This window comes from Gavia stellata, chromosome 11 (assembly GCF_030936135.1).
Source record: "Gavia stellata isolate bGavSte3 chromosome 11, bGavSte3.hap2, whole genome shotgun sequence".
NCBI classification, from domain to species: Eukaryota; Metazoa; Chordata; class Aves; order Gaviiformes; family Gaviidae; genus Gavia; species Gavia stellata.
In genome coordinates, this window is record NC_082604.1 from 13,106,453 (window position 1) to 13,122,467 (window position 16,015).

Below are 16,015 nucleotides of genomic sequence, written 5' to 3' on the forward strand. Positions count from 1 at the left end.
GAACAAAACAAAACAGTGTATTCAAGGACAGAAATGGCAGCTATGTCACTATTTGGGTACACTATCAGTTCACCTGCAACACAGTTCTGGAAAGTCATCCTTATATCTTAGAGCTGTTCTCAGGGTAGTCATCATCTTCACTCTTACTGAACTGATGTGTTTGGGACCCATGAGCTTCATTAAAGACATAAGACTGTTTAAAGCCTAAACATAGAGAAAAGTCATTTTAGTATATTAGATACTCAGCAAAACATATACAAGCCATATTTTCTAATAAAACCAGGCTACGCTGGCTTAAGAAATCATACCCTACAAGACATCAAATTCAGTTTCAATAAAGGATTTGGGGGTTAGAGGAAAAGAGAATGAGAGGGGATCTGTAACAATATGATTGTAACAGAAAAGTCATTATTTAGGCTATTGACAGATTGATGAGGGAAGAACTGTGGACACCAAAGGAGTTAATGGTTATAGAAGTCTGTTATAAGACATGACTGACTACATGTCCAAAGATTTACAAGCTGAAAAGAGCAGGTTTTGAAAATATAGAGAAAACAAACAAACTTGCATTTAGGAAAAAAAAAAACCAAAACAAAACAACCACACACCAACAACAGAATTGACATACAACTTCTGGGAGAAGCGATTGCTAAGCTTCAGGGAACAGGTAATAGCTCCATTGTTAATGGGACTGATGAAGGACAGAAGAGAAATACTGAGATGCAGAAGAAGCAGGAGATATTTCAGTCACAGTAACTCTGTACCAAACAAGGTAGTACAATGTCCAGCATGACAGATCAGTAGCACAGGAAGAAACCTGAGCTTGAGAAAAGGTCATGGAAAGGGAAACTCACCAAGAACAAAAAACAGAACAAGAAAAAGATAGAAACAATAGCAGCTGCAGCACAAGAAATGCTATATGAATGAAAAAATTCAGAAAGTGTGATGACATCAGGCTATGAAAATGAGAGCACTTCAACGTAAATATCTGAGAAGCAAAAAGCTTGAAAGAAAACCAGAGAAAATGCAGTCCATCAATATAAAAGTTACATACATTCTCGCACTGAAAAATTCCCTACAGAAATCATCTGCACTACCTCTGTGAGATGGTTGAAAGCCCTGTCTTTTGATTAGAAGCACTGCCTCAGCAGAGCAGAATTTTCAGACTTTGTCTCGAGGTGTGAACTCTAATTTCTTTAAATGCTCTCTACTGTAAAGCTAAAAGGATCTGTTCTGTGAGAAGCAAAACAAATAAAGCCCAGTTTCTCTTGTATTTGCATCTTATTTTTTTTAGCTTTGCCCTTTGGTGCCCTTATAACCCTGTTCCCTGCAGTAACTCCAGTTTTCTCCCGTATTCCCTCATCCTCCACTTTGTTTCTTTCACACATATAAAACATACACTTGGATTCCTCCTCTACAATTACTGATTGAGTGACTTATTACATATACCATGTCTGACTGAAATATGTACATTAGCTGACCATTAAAGAAACAAAACAAAACGAACTTTTGAGCTTACACTGAAGTCCTACCGACAGTGAGACCATCAATTTTCAAGAATCATGTGAGAACCTTAGTATCTCTGAGACTTCAATGACAGTTGCACAATCACATAAGTAAGTCTGGAATATTAAAATAGACCTTGCTTATCTTTGTTTTAATGTTCAAAATTAAGTTTACGCACCATTTTTTTATCCTCAATGCCAACACTGGAACTTAGTAACTGCATGTTAAAAAAAGCCAAGATACCAAGCAATTTAGGTTGCAGATAATCAGCCTGTGGAGGGGTGGGGAGAGAAAGAAAAAAAAAGTAAAAAGCAAGTAATCCTACCACTAACACATTCCTAAGCTTAAGAAATTAAAAAAGCAAGTATGAAATGCTAATTCTGAAAGAAAATTAGAAGAATCCAGCCTTTCCTCCACTTTTTGCCTCAAATAAGTGATGTTCAGAAAATGTCAAATTGTCTTTACTCTCAGATGGGAGAAAAAAATTATTGAACAAAACTGAGTATGAGTATTTTGACGTTCTTACCATTTGTTCAGGTGATGTTATTTCTCTAGGCCCCTTATAGGGATCATCATGAGATGCAAATGAAGCCAATATCGACAAACCATTGAAGACTTGTTGATAGTGTTCTCCTATACGCAGCAATAATTCATTATGCAGTCCCTGGTAGTCCTGTCTCAGCAAGCTGCCTAGTTCTATCTCGGTCTCATTCTATAATCAAATGGCAAACAGAAACCAAGTCTTCATTTCATCACAATGGAACTAGCACACTGAGAGACAGGAGGCATTGGACTCTGGTTGATTTACCATAGAAATCAAAGAAAAAGATTCCAATCAGCTCAATGTTAGATAGACCAAGTTTTTAGAGTTTTTAAGTTTGCCAAATATCTTATAACAGTTCCTCAGAGTCAATGGAACAGATTGTAAATAACAGCAAGAACAAAACTTCTGCATATACAGTTTCCCCACCTATGCTTTGCAAGACCTTAACTTAAATTAACAGAAAGCTCACTATTCATCAATTGTTGCTCCTAATCTGCCTGTATAGTAGAACAAATGCCAATTTACCTTGAGGTAATGAAGCGCCCGCTCAAGCTCATCCTTGGAGCAGGAACAGACCAAATGAGAGAAGATGTATTTGAAGTTATTGATTAAAATCTCTCTTCGGTTTACATTCAGCTGTTTTGCTATGGTTCGAATAAGTGTGGAGGCTGCAGGACTAGCCTTGGCTGCAAGGTCAGGAAGCAAAACTTGCAGGGTCCGCTGGTAAATTAAGAACAATACTTAATGGAAAAAACAAACAAACAAAAAAAACCCTCCAAAAACCCAGGGTTCAGCTTTGTTTCGTTTGTGTCAGTACACCACCACACATCTCTGGTCATACATATGACCATAGGTATGAATAAAGAAGAACTTTAAAGAGATGGAAATACCCAGTAAAAATGCAGATAAAATAAAAAGAATTACTTAAGGAGGTGCTTCATCTAATCAATACTTAGAAACATGCAAATAGAAAGTGAGCTAGCATTTTCTGTGTGAAAGAAAAAACAAACACCCCCCCCCAAAACAAAAAACAACAACAACAAACAACCCACAAAAAAACCAAAATGCACCCACACACAACAATGCTCCCCCAACCTATCAGTCCACTAGACCACTGCTTACTTAACAGTTGTGCATTTCCTGTCTACCAGCCAGCAAAATACAAGTATGAGCATGAAGCTACTTAGGCTTCAAGAAAAACAGGTATCTAACCAGATCAGGAGATCTATCCACAGAATAGTAGCTTTCTTCATTTGAAACAAGAAAGCAGACACACCATGCAAAAATCACACCTTACAAACAATCCCTCCAAGTGCACTAAATCATTAATATAGATATACCTAATGAGTACTCTAGATCTTAGTTAGTTCATCATCTGTCATACTTGACTTAGCACTGTAGCCATCACTGTAACTCCTTGATAAAACTGTTCCTCTGTATTTGAGCTCCCAGTTGCAGCAATCCCAAAGTATTCTATATTATAACTAACAACAACAACTAGAAAAAAAAATTCAGATCTGTGACATTCACAGAAAATTGTGGACTAAAATAGAAATCCACAAGTAAAAGTAAAAAGGACTGACCAACTTACTGAGAGAAAGCGATTTAGATCCGGAAAATCAAACACATTGGCAATCTCTGATAACATGTCCAGAGCCATTTCTCTCTGGTGAGCAGCTGTTTGCTTCTGTATCTCATTACCCTGGTACGGAGCACTCAATACTGCCATCTGGCTGGAGTGCAGGGATTCCACTAGAAACTAAGCATGAAGAAACACACATTTAGTATTATTTTCCCCTTTTTCACTCCCTCAAAATAAACACAAGAGTTTCACTCCTCTTTCTATGCATCTGTATTTCTTTCTCATTTATTGCACATACAACTTAAGATTATTACTTTGTGACAGAACTGGATTGCATTTAATTTCTCAATCCTGGATTCAGACATTGCATTATTAAAAAAATATTCCAAATTAGAAAAGCTTGTTTTTGATAATTTTCTTTTAAACACAACTTCTGTCTTTAGGTAGTGGGCATAACAAAAGAACAAATCAATCAAGTCAGTATTATGTCTGTAAAACCTTGATGTCAATTCCAATTTTAAATCATAGGCTTTTGTGGCAATGGTACCACATAAAGCAAGAAACCATATAGTTCCTCTGTTTCAGAATTACAGCATCTAGGGAATAAAAAAGAAAAGCAATACTGTCAAGGGGAGAAGACCATGACAAAGTCAAAGATTTCCCATTCCTTCCTGAATGTTTGTGGGGGTTTTTTTGTTTTGTTTTTTAAATCATCTCTTTCTTCTCCTATGAGATTTCACCTTGTAAAATACTGTAATTTTTACCTTTAATAGCATTTTCAAAACACGCAAAAAGAACCTAAACTTATGCCTTTCTAAACGACCAACTCTTTTCTTTTTACCTGACAGATAGGCTTCTTGTATTGACTGAAAAAAGCTTGCAGTTTTATGGACTTAGCTGCTGCCAGGGATCGAATTTCTGTGTATGCTGCTCCAGCCACAGAAGCTGACTTGGACAACAAACAGTGTAACAAATGCAAAAGGGCAAATGGTACCAAATCTCCTTTTGATGCCCTTAGAAAGTAAGCAGAGGAAAAACAATTAAAAAGGAAAAAAGAACCATTGCATTAATAAAATCACTTCAGAATATACAATTACCATACTGCAAAATGACTCATCACTGTATTTGCATAGCTTATCTGTACTTCCTATGACAGGGCAGAAGAAAATGAGGAATGTTCCATATGAATCAACAGCTTAGTACAGTCGCAAAGGACTCTGGACAAAGGCTGACCTTGAAATGAGTCATTTAATCTTACATTTACACTTGAACAAAAAGTTACTTTGCATCACACACTGATAGTACTTGGCAATTTTAAAGATACTACCGAAAATACCTTCCAATATCTCCTGTTGTGAGAATCAAAGTATCTTTAAGCTCATTATTTCTTGATATTTTGGCATTTGTATAGGCTTCTTTCATTCTTGACACAAACAGCTGGAACATATGAAAACAAAACGAAAAAATAATTTTAGAGAGTGTCTGACATTAGTGACACAAAAAACATAATAAGTTAGGAAAACCAACCAAAAATAAATATGAATTCACCTCTTTTATGAATCCTTCTTCAGAGTCTAAGCATTCTAGTATGTTTTTTATGCAGTCACTGAAAGCCACTCTTACATCTTTGTCTGGATCTTCCATTAGATTTAATAAAGACCCAAGAAGAATCTTCACACTGGACTCATCAGTGTTAAAATCCAGATGTTTGAACAGATGAGGTATATTTTCTATAAATGCTGAGTAGCATGGGTTGGAGGAGGAAAGGAAAATATGTTTTTAATGCTTTTTAAAAATCTATTGAAGTACACAAAACAGTGATGCAAGTAAGCCATAAAGAACACTATATTTTTTTAATCAAAAGAGTAAATATTGTCAAACTAGACAAGCTATTTAAATTCAGATTTTATCAAGTATTGCATTTCTAGATATAGTCATAGACCAAAATTAAGCCAAGGTACTTTAAAAAGAATATCAATGACAACATCAAACATTAACAGTGATATCAACTGAAATACAACATTTCAAGCACCACTGTAGCTACAAAAAAAAGCAATATAGAAAAAAAAGGTATGGAGAAAGGTGCAGAAGCAGCGACTTAGTACCTCATCAGAATTGCAAAATGTTAATAAAGGTAAAGTCACATACCTAGCTTTACTGAACTGGATACTTTGTTCTCGAGGAGAGTAAGAAATGGCTTGAAAACGCAGGCTTGCACAGAACAAGTTCTTTCGTGAGCAGAAGTCACAGTAAGGCTGCTACATAAAATATCGTAAGTAACATGCTTAATAGCAGAATCTGCTAAGGAAGGCCGTACACTGAATGTACCAGAAAGACAACAAGATAATTTCCCAACTATAGCAGCACAAGCCTCCTTGACTAGCTCAGACTCATCTTTGATTTGATTTCTGAAATGGAAACAAAAATGAAAACATTTTAATAGATCCTTTACCTAGAAATTTGTATTTCTACATTGTCTGAATTCTCTAACTATACTGAAAGTACTATTAGGACAATTTAAGGATCTGTCTCACTAAATTATCTTCTTCCTTTTCAGGTTACACTCAAATTCTATTAAATGTTTGAACTAGCACTGGGCATGGTGAGTCTGGCATGTTATAAAGAAACTGAAGACTAGACAAAATAGCACAGAAGACACCAAGATGTATATACAAAAGGCAGAGGAATTGGAAAGATTTTAAGAGACATATGGACAAATATATTTAACTGACAAAGATCTCTCTTTTCCCCTCCTTAGTTTGAATTTATTAATTAGAAATGGGGTCTTCAACTAACGAAGTAACTTGTGTTACTGTGTAACTGTAGTAACTGTAGAAGTGTACTGACATGGTAAGCGAACACTATTCTGTCCTACAGATATCGTCACTTACGCCTATCCTGTTGATATCTTATGATTTCCGAAATTGAGATCTAGCAAATTCTGGATGAATTAGAAATAAATATTTATTTTGGTGCTTATACTACATTTCTTATCTGCCTGTTTTTCTCCTTGCATGAAGACAGAAAAGAAGCATGAATACATACAAAAGAGCTTTGGGAATCATACTGCAGGACTGCACACTTGGCGGATGAAGCAGGAGAGAAAATCCTTTAACACAAGTAGCCCGAATTACTTCATGGGGACTTTGTAGTGCCCAATGGTAAATGGATTTTCTCCAGTCCAGATGAATGTTTCTTGGGAAGAGAGACAGAAGGAACACACAGTGTGACTGAGTTTGGGGTGCTAAAGAGAAAAAACAAAATAAAGCAGATAATTACTTCATTTAAACTTCTAGTATCATCAATCATCATAAGAGGACAAAGAAAATAATTTTACTTTAGAACAATCATTCCAGAGAGGTATTAGATTTTATATACTTCAGCATACTTACAGAAACTCTGTGCAGTTTTTTGACTCAAAACTAGAGGATCAAACCCAAAAGCAGATGGCTTAAAAGAGGAATCATCAGGATGTTTGTAAATCCAGGGCAGAGACAGCAATCCACATAAGTTATCAAGAATCTGATCACTCAGTGGAATTTTCACTAGGGAGTAAAAAAACCCAAAACAGAACAAAAAAGCTGTAATTTTCACAGCTCTGTATAGTTTATGAAACAGATGCACATTTTATGTTCTTAATTTGCTACAAAATGTTATTTTTTCTATCAACAAAGATTAGTATCACTATTCCCACATGTTGATATCCCACACTTTAGACATATAAGAATAAATAATGTAGTGCTACATGAAAATAATCTAAAAATTTCACTGAACAGTTGACAGCATGTCATACATGAGCAGCAGAATGAATACAACTTCAGTATCTCTGGATTTGTACAAAGACTCTCGGGTGGAATTTGGGACGGCTAGTAAGCCAAATTCATAATAATACCTTAGTCTTAGTAGAGTCTGTCTTCCATCCTACTAGCTACTTTTAAAAAAACATGCAAGTACTTAATATTTTTGGTACACTTCCTGCATGCCACATTTGCTGAAGCTGGTCAGAAGCTTTGAAATCTTTGAGTGAAACAGAGATAGTAAGGCAAGCCGCCTCTGTGCGTTTTAAAAAGAAAACTGCTAAAAGTTCATTCTTCTTACACATATTCAGTATCCCCATCTAGTCTCTTGTTCAGATAAAAATCAATAGAAGCACAGACAAAGATTAGTAAATCATGTTCAAACAGGAATGCAAAGGAAACCCTCTAAACAGAGAGGAACGCTCTTTTTTTTATTTAACCTTTTTTGTACAGGAATTGGAGTTCTGACACAAGATGTGTAATTTCAGTACCTCTCCCGTAACAGACCAATTTGGTCAGAAGCATTCCTAATTTACAAATCCATTAAAAGACATGCTAGTTTAAGGATTTCTCACCTTGTGCATACAGCAAAGCATCGAAGATTTTCACTATTCTGTCAATCACTTGTTCGAGGTTAACAATCTGCATAGCAGCCTCTAACAGGTTTCTGCAGACTTTCACTACTCTTGTGATAAAATCAGAGGAAATCCATGTGAACTGTATATTCACCACTGAATCTGAGGAGCTCGGAGTATTCTTACATGTGTCAGAGTTACACGGATGAGTTACTTTATGATCTATACTATTAAAATAGAAATCATAAGATCAATACAACAGACTATAAACATTTAATATTGTATTGCTTGTAAGCAAAGTTACTGTGAAAATGTAATTCTTGCAAAACATACAGGACTTATCCAATACTTGACCTGATACATAGACAAGCATTAAAGTAATCTGCACAAATCATGATAACAGTTACAAGAAACTATTGGTCTCACGGTTTCACCTTGGTACCTTTACCTGGTAGAATTAGTTGGGGGAGAACAATGAACTATGCACAAAGCAGCTAGTCGCAGAATTACAGCAATCCCTTCTACAGTCTGAAGAATATCCGCTGTCAGAATTTCTTTCTCAAGGATAAATATTAAGGATGCAGCTTTCTTTGTGATGGCATTCCATAGAGTGCTCTTCAATTTCATGTTTACAGGACTAAGTCTGTAATTGACCATATAAATTATTTTCCAACACATACTTTTTTTTCAGAAAAGATAAATCATCATAGCAAAACCAGAGCTAAGCCATGTTGGATACAGGATTAGGAAAATACCAAATGAAGCTTTAGCTTAAATGTGCTCTTCAGGAGAACAACATACTAACTCTGAAGTTAAGTATGATGCAAATCAGACTTATCTGAAAGGCCATAAGGGTATAACTCCACAATCCTTGGAAGGTCATGGTGACCAGGGTGGTTCCTGGTGACTATAAAAAGGCAAACATTACTCCCATCTTCAAGAAAGGCAAGAAACAGGATTAAAAGAATGACAGGCCTGCCAGCCTAACATCAGTCCCTGGGAAGGTTAAGGAAAAAGTCTTCCTTAAACTCATTTCTAGCCACATAAGGGACAAGAAGGTGACTGGGAACACCCAGCACATGATTTACCAAGGGCAAATCATACCAGACTAACTTGATTCGTTTCTACAATGAGACAGATAGCTCTGTGGATAAAAGGACAGCTGCTTATTCAAAGGACCTCAACTGGCTAGAAAACTATGCTGATGAGAAACTCATGAAGGTGAACAGAGACATATGAAAGGTCCTGCAACTGGCACAAAAAACCCTGTGCAACAGAACAGGTTGAGGGCTGACTGGCTAGCAAGCAGCTTTGGAGAAAATGACCCGATCGACTTGTGGAAAAGTTGGATGTAACAGCAGTGTGACCTTGTTGCAAAGAAGGTCAACTACATACTGGGCTATATTATCAAGACTGAAGGCTGATCATGAGCCCACAGTTGGAGTACAGCATGCTGGAGCCAGTTCTGAGTGCCCAAATATAAGAAAGAGATCAACATGATGGAGCAAGTCCAAGATAATCAGGGAGACGAAGCACAGCACAAGGAGAGGATGAGAGAACTGGCTTTGTTCATCTGAGAACAACCTGACTTAACTAGACCTGCTTTAAGCATGTCCAGTGCAACATACATGATTCTGTCATGCTGTATGTATTCTCTCAGCTTTTCTGTTTTCAGTGTGTAAAAATGAAAGTAATTTGCATGGAACATATAAAAATACAGTCTCTTTAACTAAAGTTTGACTTAAAAATCATCTGTAGATTCTGATCCTTCAAAATATCATTTACATCTTTTCCCAGAAGATTTTTCAATGGGGCTGTTATGAAAAAAAAGCCTCAGAAAAGTTGTCATTTGTTATTATTCTCTAGTCAAATTACTACAAAAGTAGTTATTGAATAACTGTCATACACTACTGGTGTAGGTGATTTCTTCAGATGCGGTAGGCTTAGTCGTCGTCTTTTCTCTGGAACTTCATCACTGCTGCTGCTCCACCCATCATTATCAGAAGTATCTAGCTCGTTCGGATGAAGCTCCTGAAAGATTTCTTCCGTTTGTGTTTTTAATGCTGTATAAAGTGGACTCACCAGATACTGGAATGGACAAACAACAGAAGTACTATGATGAATGCTATGCCTTACTTCTCAAGGACATGATGTTATTGTTTCTGACTCAAAATATAAAATTTCAAAATATTATGGTAAAGTTCTTAAAACCCTTTCTGTTCAAAAACCTTAACTGCAAGATGAAAACTCTCATAAGCAATAGAGTTTCCTGTGCTCCTAGCAGAGAGACTACAGCTTGTACAGCTGTTTCCCAGTTCTTGCCATAACTGGGACACACTAAGTGTAAGAGACAATAGATATGATACGCATGTGGTTATACGGGGTAGAGGGAACACTCAGAATATTAACACCTCATTATGGTTTTAAACTCGAAGAGGGTAGATTTAGATTGGACATAAGGAAGAAATGTTTTACAAGGGTGGTGACACACTGGAACAGGTTGCCCAGAGAGGTAGTAGATGCCCCATCCCTGGAAATATTCAAGGTCAGGTTGGACAGGACTCTGAGCAACCTGATATAGTTGAAGATGTCCCTGCTTATTGCAGGGGGCGTGGACTAGATGACCTTTAAAGGTCCCTTCCAGCCCAAACTATTCTATGATTCTATTTTAATTCAAACCTTTCTGTCCGCCTGTCCCCAACAAATATGACTAAAAGCATACGGTTAGAAACAGCAGCTCAGATGAAGGGAAATTACTTGTAAAGCTGCGCTTATATGAGCGTACTTTGTACCTAACCCCCATTTTATACTATCATTACAGACACACCCTTGTGCCTGCATAGCTTCTCAATAGTTTAATACATCTGAATAACATAGGGTCTAGCTACATCCAAATAAGGACCTCTGACCTGCACAAATATGTGAAACAACTGAGAAACAAGGAATATCAATCTAATCAATTGACTAAAAATATTATTTCCTAGATTTTCGTTCTTTGCATAGATGTAGGTTTTTGTACACTAACTATTCACTTGATAAATACAGTTTTTAAAATTAACCTACCTCTTGCTCTTCCTGAGTTCCAAGCACATTCACAAAAATTCCACATATGGTACTGATATGGACTTTTCTTACTTGTAAGGCAGATTCATAGCCAGTTGGAACAAACTCCAGAAAATATTGCAGTATATGGCAAAGAGCAGCTTTCAGCTTTTCAGACTGAAGACACCTAAACACATCAGCTTCAAACAATGCACAGAGCTTCTCTAGTAGCATATTCAAGTAGACAGGTTCAATATTTTTGTAAGAATCTGCTTCAAAAGGCAACAATGTCCTCACCAACCGTAAGAGTGGTTCTCCAAAGAGTTCTGATTCTTCAGTATCCATTTCAAGTGCTGACTGTAGAATTCCAAAAAAGGCTGTGAAGAAAACACTGGCCAGCTGTTCTGGAGGTCCCCCTAAATGAATTAATTTTACTAAAAACTTCACTGCCAAAGCTTTGACTTTTGGACTGCCATACTCCAACAGGGAGCAGCCTATCCCCCAGAGAATAATATCTTGTCTTACAAAAAACACATCTGCAACAATATCTGTCAGAATAAACATTAATATAACTTCCAAACATTCTACATTGGGCATACCCATCAGCTGTAATGGTGCCAATCTTAAATATCCCACATTGTCACTTGTATTGCTTGAAAATCTTTTTACAGTCACTGGCCAGACCAGTACATCTCCCCAGAGATGCTTTTGTGCATCTCTTTCATGCAGGAAGATTAAGTCTTGGAAAAGCTGTAGCAAGTCTTTTGTTAGTGCTTCAAAAATGGAGCAACTCTTCATTTTAAACAGAAAAAGTAAAGAGCAAATGACGTCACAGATATTCTTGTGCAATGTGTTGCAGTTTGGAGTTGCAGCAATTCGGAGAAGCCTTGTTATGATCCAGTTACTAAATTCTAGGACAACAAAAAAGAAACAGCAAACAGAAAATTATACAGATAAAAACCAAACCCTCCTATTACGAGCACCTTCTTGAGAGCAAGTTGCTCATCAGTAAAACAAAAGAAAACTCCTTGAGATAAATGCACATAGGCTTAGTAAACAGAGAGCCTTCACTAGGACATTTCTTCAGCAGATCTTATTGAAAAAGAGGAGGTGGGGGGTGCATGCAGGATGGGGAAAAAAAGACAGACATTTTACACTGGGTAGCTCCAGACATTTTCCTCTGTCAAAAAAACCCTCAGGGAATGAATATGTGTACAGGATATCTCATCAACATGAACCCGGTAATATCACTAAGCAATGGTAATGAGTAAGGTCAAACTCTGTCCTGATAAATTTCCATTATCACAAATGCAACTCAATTCACAATATTAAAAGTCTATTATAATATTCACTTACTTATAAATACGTAACGCTGAACTTACAAATCTGCCTTTTCCCCATTTTTGTTCTTCTGTATGATCCCATTGTCAGAAAATTTACATCCTGACAATATCAAGCTTCAACATAAACATTTTCAAACTCACCAATGCAACTGCATTCGGTTTCCTCCTGATTTCCATCCACATTTACAAACATAAGTGGGGAAGATTTCATGATATGTTGAATAAAATCAAGCAACATTACAGAACTTGGCTGTGAATCTGATTTCTTAATCAGTTCCAAAGCAACTTTAAAAAAAAAAAGACACATTTCTGAATTAGCATTGCAATACATCAACTTCACAAATTTTTTTCATACCTAAAGAAAAAATTTATTATATAAAATACTATGATATGGTATTAAACCTGTATAATTATCAGTTGGGAGTGTGCTTTATTAAGCCATGATAATGATTTTGTGCATATTGTAAACCTGCTATGTGACACCAACCTGTATGAAGAAAAATATAAATTATTCAGCTTAAATATTATTCATTAACACTACATGCATTAATATTTAGCTAGTATTATATCCAACTGTTTGATGAGTAAAGAATAGCAAATAGTTAACATTTTAATTTTTAATCACATAATTTTCCCTAGGTTTATGATCTTGGTAGAAAAAAAACCTCTAAGAATTGTTCTAAATCTCCAAGAAACAGAAGTTTTAAAATGGTAAGTTCAGCTTACTGAATCAGAAAATGTAGCAAAATACTAAACATACCTAATGCTGGTGTATAGCTCCATTGAAACAGATATCTGAATCACATCAGATTTATTCCAATTCCACATGTTTAGTTAGCATAAGAAGTAAACTATCTCTGATTCAGATTGCAATTAACCAGAAAAGTTACATGGTGATGATAAAATACCACAGTTACGTATTCAAAAGCAGTATCTAAAGCAGATTGGATTTTTGTTTTTATTTTTATAGCCTTCCCTTTCAGGACTGTAAGAGAATTAACAAACACATCATCAAGAGTAACATGGTTATGACACTTAAATTGATTAATTCTCTAGACAAAATATCAGTCTGACCGAGACAGCTACATGAAATTATACCTTGGAAACAGTAAGTTACCCTTGCTAGGATTCTCCTTGATGCAAATGTACAGATAACTACAAATGGTAATTTTGTAGTATATGTTTTTCATAATTACCAAAATGTTGTTAAAGTACTGTAATAATTGGAACCTTAACATGATTTAAGGAGTACTAAAATAAGGCTTTGTTAGAATTCTAAAATTAAAAATAAAGCTGTTTACATCCAAGTATTTAAATTCTGAAAGACCCTGTGAGTATTAAGATCTGCAAGCTATATTACTCAATGAACAATCACATTACACGATACTAATTTTCAATGTTGCAAGCATTTATATTCATACAACCCTGCACTGCATTTCCCCCCCTCCTTTTTTTTTTTTTTTTGACTTAAGTTACTTCACATCATAATAGCAAATACTTCATCATGGAGGCTATTAAAAAACAAGTCATAAATGGCATTGCGTTCAACTATTAAATCTTTCTTGAAATGAGAGCTGTAACTTTTTTTTTGGCAGGAATTACTTAAAGCATAAAACTGTCAATAATTTTAAAAGATAGGGATGTAATACTTACCAACATCTACATCTGTAAGAATTCTGTCAATGAACTGGCAGAGTATTTGTCTTGGTTTCTGCACAACCGTGTTGTATTCTTCTGGACTAGCGCTAAAATTAAAAGTACGTTATTTTGACATTACCTATTATAGAAGACAATGTTAAACACTGATTTATTTTTTTTGTTCTAAAGTCTTCAAAAAGAAATACTAATTGATTCTTGTTTTAGTGACCAGTATATTGCCTATTCCTCTTTCTCCTTATTCTTCAGAAGTGCAAAGTTTTATGAGGTGCTGAAGATAATTTAATTTTGTTACACAATTATGTTTGATATATATTAAGTCCACATCGGACAGATTAAGAGATTTATCCACGCTACTACCAAGCAACAAACCAGCTTTTATGCAGGCAGAAAAAAAAAAAATGAAGAACCTCTTTCACTGTTGGAATTAATGAAATTTTTTCAACTGATTAGCTACCAATACCCTGGGTCAGAGGGGTCAATAACAACTGCTCAGGCGACCAAGATGGCAGCTAGCTCTTGTCAGGTCAAATCTTCAACATCCAATTGTACCTCCGTGTCAACTAGCTGCCTACCACAAAACAAAGCTGCAACCTTGATGCTGCCATTAAAACTTTAAAGCGAAACATTACAAGGTCTTTTAATTCTCAGTGAAACCACACTAGAAACACAACGGAAGTCCCTAGGATGCGGGGCGCTATGCAGGCCAACACGCCTCTCCCACTAGGTTCTACCAGCACCACCCGCGAGGGAGGGAGCAACCCAGGCAGGTGGCGGGAGAAGAAAGAGACCAGGATGAGGGGAGGGCGCAGGTCCAGCCCCGGGAAACCTCACGCAGCGGCGGGGAATGAACGTACTTTTCCACCTCCCCAGGCCACACACAGATGCCGAGGCCAGCCACGCTTCCCCCGCCCCCGGGGCGGGGGCTGGGCCCGTCCTACCTGGCCAGCTCCCGCAGCGCCGGGATCATGGAGGCCATCTCCAGGCCCTGCTCGGCCATGGCTCCCGCTTTGAAACAGGCCGCGCGCCGCCAAGGCGGGAACTGCGTGACGGCGTCCGGCAGGACCCAAACTTCCTCCGTCGTCGAACAGGCGGCTGCCCGCCCCCGCGCCCCCCCGCGGCGCTGCTGAAGTTTAACCGCTTCGCCACCAGACGAGAGGGAGGTCACGGTGGCTCAGTGCCCGGTCTGGAATGGCCTCCCACGGGGACCTCGCTGCCCCAGCAGGGCTTTCCTCCGCGGTGCAGTGCACGGGCAGGTAACAACCGAGCGCCGACCCGCAGCGGTTTCCCGGCACGGGCACCGAGGGGCTGCCGGCAGCGCAGCCGGAGCCCGGCCACAATGGGCGCCTCGGCGGAGAACGGACTGCGGCTCCATGGGACTCGCAGCGCACAGCGGGCGAGGAAAGTGCTGCAGTTTCGAGGGTGGCTTAAAGTGAGAGGGGAGAGCGGCCCCGGTCTGAGGGGCGGCGAGGGGGAAACTTTCCTGCCAGCTGAGAAACCCTCGCTAGAGCACTCCCTGCAGCTCACTGCCCCCCCCAGGCCAGCCATGGCGGCACTCTCCTCAGGGTGCCCCGGCCTCCCGCCTCCGCCCCACAGGCAGAGCGCAGCCCCGGGCTCGGGGCCCCTGTCAGGTATGAGACGAGTCCTCGGGCCGTAGAGAACGGCCCCAGGCAACCCCCGCCTCGGCCCGCCCCTGCTGCCGGCAGCTCTGCCATTGGCCGCCGACGCTGTCCGTCCGCCCGCCCCGCCCTGCCGGCAGCAGGTGGCGGCGGCCCCCGGCAGGCGCGGGGGCATTGCGGGAGGCGGCAGCCGGCGGGCAGGTAGGGAGCGAGCGAGCGAGCGGGCGGGCCAGCCGCTGGTGGCCGGTTCTCGGTGCCACCCCTTCGCCGTGTCCGGGGGGTGGAAGGGGCGAGCCCGGCTCGCTTGGCTGGTGGGAGGGCGTATTCTGGCAGGTGTGGGGGCTCGGCGTC

General features: G+C 38.8%; 1 protein-coding gene across 1 annotated transcript in view; it reads right to left on the reverse strand.

The window, feature by feature from the left end:
* Positions 1-15,045, reverse strand: part of ATR (ATR serine/threonine kinase) — a 42,201-nt gene extending 27,156 nt beyond the window's left edge. The window contains exons 1-18 of the mRNA XM_059822356.1: positions 14,987-15,045; positions 14,043-14,134; positions 12,531-12,674; positions 11,068-11,957; positions 9,911-10,092; positions 8,453-8,647; positions 8,005-8,231; positions 7,025-7,177; positions 6,678-6,876; positions 5,781-6,040; positions 5,181-5,371; positions 4,969-5,069; positions 4,474-4,645; positions 3,642-3,809; positions 2,576-2,770; positions 2,033-2,218; positions 1,685-1,777; positions 74-204 (exon numbers count right to left, since the gene is read on the reverse strand). Of these exons, the coding sequence (XP_059678339.1) occupies positions 74-204; positions 1,685-1,777; positions 2,033-2,218; positions 2,576-2,770; positions 3,642-3,809; positions 4,474-4,645; positions 4,969-5,069; positions 5,181-5,371; positions 5,781-6,040; positions 6,678-6,876; positions 7,025-7,177; positions 8,005-8,231; positions 8,453-8,647; positions 9,911-10,092; positions 11,068-11,957; positions 12,531-12,674; positions 14,043-14,134; positions 14,987-15,045 (3,638 nt within the window). The remainder of the gene's footprint in view (positions 1-73; positions 205-1,684; positions 1,778-2,032; positions 2,219-2,575; positions 2,771-3,641; positions 3,810-4,473; positions 4,646-4,968; positions 5,070-5,180; positions 5,372-5,780; positions 6,041-6,677; positions 6,877-7,024; positions 7,178-8,004; positions 8,232-8,452; positions 8,648-9,910; positions 10,093-11,067; positions 11,958-12,530; positions 12,675-14,042; positions 14,135-14,986) is intronic.
* Positions 15,046-16,015: the final 970 nt, after the last annotated feature.